Genomic DNA, 8,139 nt, shown 5'->3' on the forward strand with positions numbered 1-8,139 from the left:
CCTGACTTTATGTTTCAAACTTCTCTATGCAATTGTAAATTGTACAGGTTAAAAAACTCCTCTCTTTCGAACAAAAGCCAAGTTTTCCACGATGATATACATGTAGCTTCCCACCCCCCATTTGTGCTACAGGCACTCCAATAACAAATACACACATTAAAACACATCCTATGCTGTGGAGCCTCTTACCTCCCTTCTGGATATTTGCTTTTGCCTAACTGATTCATTCATAATTCTGAAGGAAGTCAGCGAGAATTGCTCAGGGCTCAATGCGATCACCATGCTTAATTATGATTTATTAGCATTCCTTTGCTGTTGCTACTTGTGCTGCAAAAATTCTTCACCCACCACAAGTAAGCCAGCCCTGCTGTGCATTTACCAGCTCAGCTGCCTGGGAATATTCAACTTCCAAGACAAGCATACCTAGAACAGCCTGTGCTTGCTCCACATAAAAGGGAGATTGGAAAATCAAATTATGACATAGAAATCGTTCTCAGCCCTCCCTGGGGTAGCAAAAAGCCCTAAAGCCAGAGTGCTTTGTACCGTGTCTAGCTCAATGTTGTTTACACCACTGACCTTCAACTAGTGGGTAGGGACCCACTACTGGGTCACAGCCTGATCCAAGGTGGGTCACAGCAGCAGTACCAGCACCATGCAATTATATGGTAGATTAAGAAATAGCTCCCCAAATGCTTGAGTTAAGGTGGGACCTGGATCTGCAAAGTTTGAATACTACTGCTTCACACTAACTGGCAGTGGCTGGCAGCAGGTGCTGCTTGTTTTATGAACTCTCTGACACTTTTGGTACGTTCGAACAACGCTTCCAACAGAATGCAGAAACTTGCTTCATGGTTCCCCACAGCACCACGTGCTGCAGGTTTAACACATATCAACCTCCAAGCTATTTTCCACTGATGTGTAGAGTCAATAGACACAAGGACGGGACTGTGTCCTTTAATAGCTGCTGCTGTTCTGCCCAGTGATAAGAGAATATTCCAAGCTTATCACTTCTCCAGAGAGGATAGCAATAACAGCAAACCCCACACACATAATTACACAGACCACCACTCCCTTCTCTCCCCCCCACCCTCACCCAAGCCTATACTATATACAACATTAAAGTCTCACATCAAATATAACTGATCTGTAGAAGACTATATGATCTGAAAATAGAGACGATGTGTGGACTTTTAACCCAAGAAAATATTTAATAACTACACAGACCACCACCACACAATGTACATACATAGTTTATCTAACTTAGAACACACACTGGCCATAGCTTTCAACTTTTCCCTTTTCTTGCAAGGAATCCTATTCGGAATAAGGGAATTTCCCTTTTAAAAAGGGAAACGTTGACAGCTATGACACTGGCTACAGTAGTAGTAGTAGTAATGATGATGATGATAATAATAGAGAGGCTATGGTTATGCCAAGCCTCTGGTGCAGTGGAGAGAAGTAGCAGGCATAGAAATAGCTGGTGTCAAGTGGTCCAGAAACTTCTGGTCTAGGCAACATGTTTTCGTTATTTTTATTTAAAATATTTATATTCCTGCACCTCTTAACTATGCTGATTCATGACATGGCTAACAAATACAAAATCTTCAAGCAAACACAGGTTGATGCTAAACATGCTTTGTTCCAAAGAGTGAAGGGAAGATTAGTGTGCAAGAATTCACAGGTAAGGGGGGAAGAGAAATCAGGTGAGCCCACAACAGAATGGGAGAAGTGTGCAAGCGTGAAAAGATTAGGCAACACCGCATCTGCCTTGTGTTTTATCTGTGTTTAACCCCATTAACGTCAGTGGGTTTAAGCATGCCTAACTCAGTTAGGAGCGAGCTTTAAGTAAACTTGGTGTGGTAGGCAAGGAAATAAAAGGGGGGCCTTCCACATTAGTTTTTTTGCAGGCATCTTCTGCAACATGTTATTGACGCAATAGTAATGCATTAGTGGTGATTCTATTCTGGGTGGTCCACACTTTATTAGATGTTCTGTGGTGCTTTCCCATTGTTACTTCATTACTGCTGTCTGAACGGGCACCCTTGTACTATAGTGCAAGAGAAGTATGAGAAATTGGAACATTTGTAGCATGACACGTTACAGAATTTCAGCAGTAAGTTGCAGGAAACAAAGAGTATGCCTGTCCCAAAACTTTTCCAGGCACAAGTTACACTGAAATTAGAATCATGTATGCCCACCCCAAATCATGAGCGCCAATAATCATGAATGCGCAATCAAAAAGGACACCTAGAGTATAATACACAACCTGACCTCAATCCAGCAATGCAGCCCAGATCAAATGAATCAGAGACAACAAGTAACTCCCCTTCACACACACTATATTTTTTTCGTTCTCACTTGCAGGATCTCCCTACCTTTGGATGCTCAGAAAGGAAGTCTGGGAGGAGGTGCACCTGTGCCAGCAGCTCCACATAGTCATGGCAACGGAAGTAAAAGATTTGAGAAAGAATATTTTCAAGGGAGAAAGTCTCCAGTGCTGTTTGATGGTCTGAAGGAAATAAGAATCTATGTTGAACACATTTGTAAAACCATGACATTCCTTCCCCAGTCTGTCGCTTACGGACAGAGATAGCTATGTAGAGCAAGGCATGTGGAGCGACTTAATTCCTGGCTATGGAAATCAACAGAACAGGACATTCTCAGTGTAGCGGTGGAAGACATCTAGGCAGAGGGCAAGGCAATGTTCCCCTCCTAATAAAAAAAAAAGCTGTTACAAGGCAACTTGTAACAGCTCATGACTTGTAGGCTGTGGCCTACAAGCTATGAGGACCAGATAAAGATGCCTGGAGGGCTTCATTTGGTCTCCAGACCTGATGTTACACCCCGCCCCCAAGCCTTAGGTGGGCATATAGCTTGATAATAAACCTTCTTCCAGATGTGTTTCAGCAATAAGCCGGCAGTGCTCAACACAGGCCGTTGCCATATCTGCGACTCGGTCTACCATAAAGCTCCCTTCGGTGTCTATGAAAACAGCTTCTCCATCAAGCCCTCCGAAGCATTCTGGAATCTGCACGTCCACCACTAGTTGCATGCTGAGAAAGAGGACATAAAGGAATGGTCACAGGAAGAAAGATAGTTTTAGATCAATAAATAAGCGTTACAAAAAGCACACCCCCAGCTCATGACTGGTGGAATTTCCCCACCCCCCTCTTCTGGCAGAGACAGCGGGAGAACCCCGACAGGAAATGACACTACAAAGAGATTTATGCAATGTGGAATGGGCAACAGGGCACTGTGTCAGCCTATGAAAATCTGCAGGTTTAGAAAACACCCACCGTGACACAATAAAGCACTAAGCACTGAACGTGTTTGCTTACCTAATTGGAAGCAAGTTCTGCTGAAACAAATGGGAGCAACAGGGGAAGATGCACTTCCACTGAGCTATGGACTCTTCTGAGCAAGATCCATCAGGGCTAAAATGAAGAGCTACCATGACCATAGTCTACCCCTCCCCCCCCCCCCCGAGACAATAGTGAATCGTGAGAAGTGCAGAAAAGGCTTTTAAATGTGAGTTTTGGCAGCAGTGCTTACCATAGTTGTGTTTTGCCGACTCCTGGCACTCCGCAGATCTCTGTGATTTTTGTCAGCTGAATGCCCCCTCCCAGGATACCATCCAGTTCAGAGCAAAAGGTTATAATGAAACCGTGAGCTTGCTCCTCTTCCAGAAGTTCAAGGGCTGTGTACTTCTTGGCTGGTGCCTGATCCAACCCCACAGTGTTTGCTTCAACGCCATGTCGTTCCCGTTTGATCACTTGCAGAATTTCTAAGGCCTCCTGTTTTGAAATCCCAACTTCTGGGGGGGGGGGGAACAAAATACAGTAGACTTTAATTTTCTAAAAAGCAAAGGATAGTAAGGGAAGGGTTGTAGCTCAGTAGAGAACATCTACTTAGCATGATGACAGTCCCAGGTTCACCCTCTGGCATCTCCAACGAGGGCTGGAAAAAGACTCCTGTCTGAAACCTTGGAGGACTGCTGCCAGTCAGTGTAGACAATATTGAGTTATGTGGACCAATGGTCTGAGACAATAGAAGGCAATTTTTAATGCATTCTTCGAACTAATACTGTTCATAATTTTGCCACTGACAGTTACTGGGCAAACCAAAGTAGTGAATTACCGGTAAAATGGTTCCCTTCTTTTCCTATGTGCAAATACCCTGAAGCTAACGATGTAAGGTTTGACTGACTGAAAACATAATATTTTGCTGAAGGTTTATTACGTTTTTTTTAAAAAAGGAGTAATTGTGATTCTTTAATGGTGATGTTTAACTGCATTTGACTGAGTGCATCTAATATATATTCTAATGCATCTTTTATGTTCAACTGCAAAAGCACAAGTTACAAATTACTTACTAAGGGGAGTGGGGAACTCACCAAAATCCAAACATCCCCGTTTGTAATACATTTTGGCAAGTGTTTTGATTATATACATTTTCTTTTTTCAGTCTGTAATTTTAGGCATTTGCACATTATCCAAATAAATGCAATGCATTACAAAAATAACTAGTAAAGAGGACTGGAAATCAGAGTATCTTCTTCTGAAGCGCAATATAATAGTGACATCTAGTGGTTATGAACACCAAGTGACAAATTAACAGTGCAATCTTATTCATCATATCTCCTCAGAAGCAGACCCCACTGAGTTAAATGGGATTTACTCATAGGATAAACTGCCTACACAAGGAATACATTTGTATTATTACATTTATATTCCACTTTCCCTTCAAGGAGTTCAAGGTATTATACACAGCTCTCTCCTTTCTGTTTTGCCTTCATAATAACCCTGTGAGGTAAGTTAGGCTGAGATTGGCCCAAGGTCACCCAGAGAGCTTTTCTGTGGTAGCTCCCCGTTTTATTTACCATATTTTTTGCTCTATAAGACTCACTTTTTCCCTCCTAAAAAGTAAGGGGAAATGTCTTTGTGTGTGTCTTATGGAGCGAATGCAGGCTGCGCAGCTATCCCAGAAGCCAGAACAGCAAGAGGGATCGCTGCTTTCACTGCGCAGAGATCCCTCTTGCTGTTCTGGCTTGAGATTCAGAATATTTTTTCCCCTTGTTTTCCTCCTCCAAAAACTAGGTGCGTCTTGTGGTCTGGTGCGTCTTAGAGAGCGAAAAATACGGTATTTATTTACTGAATTTATATACAGTACCGCCCTAGACCTGGAGGTCTCAGGGTGGTTCACAGAAAATGTTTATGGAATGCTGTCCCCAGGGAGGCTTGCCTGCCACCTACACCACTTATCTTTAGGCACCAGGCAAAAACATTTCTCTATACCCAGGGCTTTAACTATCTGCGGCCTTTAAGAAGTGAGTGCGATGTTTTAAATGTATTTCTCTTTCCTCTTGGTTTCAATGTATATAGGTGGGCTTTATCGCCTGTTTATTTGTTGGTTTGGTTTGCCCTGATCAAGATAAAGTGACCAACAAATATAATAACAATAACAATGGAGATTTGAACCCAGGCCTCCCAGGTATTAGTCCAACACTATAACCACAACTACACAACTTTGGTTCAATGCACAAAATGCAGAGTTCCTGTCTATATACAAAAAGACCACCATCTGATTCCTTTCAAGCCAACAGCTTGTTTTCAGTGGGATCCTCTCTTTCAACATGATCCTGCTGCAAGTCTGCTCAGAAGTCCCATCAAGTTCAATGTCATGTATTACTCCCACTGTAAAATAGGAGTTTAGGATTCCTGTACAGCCTTAATGAGCCGATCAAAGTTTTTGTTAGTTGGCTCAACCAATAATTAGGCTTAGAAAAAACCTTCAAGGTCCCTACCATCTTTCCATGTTGGAAAGATCAGTTTTTAAAGCCTCAATAGGGCAAAACCAGATCCCTTTCTGACACTACACAAAGCTTTGTGGGGTTTTTTAAAATTAAGACTTCTGAGAGCATTATTATATAAGGATATATCTATTATATAAGGAATGATAATGATGGATACCACAAAGCTTTTTTAAAAAAAACACAACCCTGAATACTTATATTACCATATTTAATAATGCTTTCCAAGTCTTCATTTTTGAAGCTCTGTGGTTATTGTTTGTATTAATATGTATAGATACCACACAAAGTGTTTTTGTTTTTTTTAAATTAAGATTTGTAAAGCATTAAATAAGGATACAACACCACACAAATAGATAATTACTAAATAGATCATTAATATCACATAAAGCTTTTTAATTAACACTTGAGAAGCCTTTACTACTAATCAACAATGGGAGCTATTGATTGCTAGCCACACTCCTGAGCAGATCCAACAGTATCACCCCAAAGTCCTTTGATTTTAATGAGTGTTAACTCAAAATTACTAACACTGGATATCCAACCATTGATGTCAACGGGTCTAATATTAATTATAACTAAAGGCGGATATCAAATATCGGGGTCCATGTCTCTACTCCTTACAGTTGCGACGTTAAGGTGGGTGGATTGGAAGCAATTGATTTCAATAGGTCTACTCTCCATTACGATTCAAGGCGGACATCAAACAGCTGGTTCCAATAGGCCTACTCTCAACTATGACTCAGGCTGGGATATATTATCATGTTATCGTTTTTTATTAGGAGGAGGAACAGGGCCGGATTTAGGTTTCATGAGGCCCTAAGCTGCTGAAGGTAATGGGGCCCTTTATATGTCCAGCTGTCCTTTGTCAACAACAAATCGCTGCTGTTTTTTGTTTCGAAGATATGCTGTATGGTAATTTATGGACCTAATAGGTATCTAAAGCCATTTGCACATAACAAAATATGTACATCATAGGAGCCTACACAACACAAAACGCTGTATTTTACATTGTTGTGACCTGCCCTGCAACCTCATGGTGAAGGGCAGGTATTATTATTATTATTATTATTATTATTATTATTATTATTATTATTATTATTATTATATCGTAGGCCCCAATTCACAGAGGGCACCTACAAGGCACACTGGCAGTAATGCAGAATTCACCCAACACCCTAGAATAATATTTCTGTGAAGAATAAGTGATGGTGGGCAAGTTGTCTTCCTGTCTGCTTGCTCACCATCATAGGGTTTTTTCACAGAACAGGGGTGCCAACATGAATAAAATGGGGGGCAGGTTTTTTATCTTATATTTTGGAAATGTACATCCACTTTTTTCCTTTAAATTTTTTGGGGGACCCAAGAGAGTGGGGCCCCAAGATATATATATATATATATATAAGTGGTACTCAGGATACAACTCAAGAAATCACTCAAGATATCCCTCAAGTAATTAAGAAACAAAAGAAGAAAAGGCACACTAGCCTGGGAACTTCCTCTCTGCCCAAGAACATTAGAGGCCACACCTCCTCAACAGTATTTATAGGAACTCAAACACTGAGATCCTGCTCTGTTCCAGTAACAAGAAGCCGAAAGCACCAGCCTGAAGATGACGAGTGAGACCTCGTCGAAACGTCGCCTAGACACCCCAACTTTTACACGGGAAGACACCCGAGGACACCAAAACCTGAGGAGAGGGCGCCTGGCACCTAAACCGAGACAAGGCTGGCTGAGGGGGAAATTAAAAAATTGGCGGGAAGCGTTTGCGCGGGAAAACGTCTTTCTCCTCAGCTACGGCGTTTTCTTCGCCGCCGCCGCCTCTTCGTCGGTACCTTTGCTGAGCTGACAGGGCCCGACCTCGACCACTTCTTGGGCTGTCTGGAAGCCGGCAGCCACTAACTTCTCCCGGAGACTCGGCGGCAAAGGGAAGCTGCCCACGTCCCTCGGCTCCATGATGGAGGAGGAGGAGGAGAAGGCGGTCCTCCATTCCTCTCAGCCCGGCCCCCTTTTTGGAGCGGCATTTTTCTCCTCCCACAGGGGAAGAAGAAATACAGTAGTAGCTTCTGAGGAAAGGAGACCGGCAGAGGGTTGCAGCCCCGCTCCCTTACTGACTTTTGGCAGTACAGTATTATATATCCCATTGAAGTCAATGGGGCTAGCTCCTGGGGAGCCGTGTATAATACAGTCGCAACCCTGGGCAGGAAATCCCATTTGATTCAATGGGGGTTACTGCTGAGGAGACAAACATGGGGTCGCTACCCTGGCGCCCGCTTGCATTGGGAGTAAATCCCATTTAAGTCATAGTGTGGTTTACCACCCCGCACCAT

The 8,139-nt window shown here is 42.6% G+C and overlaps 1 protein-coding gene across 3 annotated transcripts in view; it reads right to left on the bottom strand.

Moving 5' to 3' along the window:
* The window catches only part of RAD51C (RAD51 paralog C), a 28,767-nt gene extending 20,941 nt beyond the window's left edge, over positions 1–7,826 (bottom strand). The window contains exons 1-4 of one of the 3 annotated variants that reach the window (XM_028708904.2): positions 7,645–7,826; positions 3,553–3,814; positions 2,887–3,053; positions 2,376–2,509 (exon numbers count right to left, since the gene is read on the bottom strand). In XM_028708904.2, coding sequence (XP_028564737.2) covers positions 2,376–2,509; positions 2,887–3,053; positions 3,553–3,814; positions 7,645–7,765 — 684 coding nt within the window. In that variant the 5' untranslated portion in view covers positions 7,766–7,826. The remainder of the gene's footprint in view (positions 1–2,375; positions 2,510–2,886; positions 3,054–3,552; positions 3,815–7,644) is intronic. The other 2 variants (XM_028708905.2, XM_028708903.2) reach the window with 2 other exon arrangements.
* Between the last annotated feature and the right edge of the window lie 313 nt (positions 7,827–8,139).

The sequence above is a fragment of the Podarcis muralis genome, chromosome 15 (genome assembly GCF_964188315.1).
Source record: "Podarcis muralis chromosome 15, rPodMur119.hap1.1, whole genome shotgun sequence".
Taxonomy (NCBI): domain Eukaryota; kingdom Metazoa; phylum Chordata; class Lepidosauria; order Squamata; family Lacertidae; genus Podarcis; species Podarcis muralis.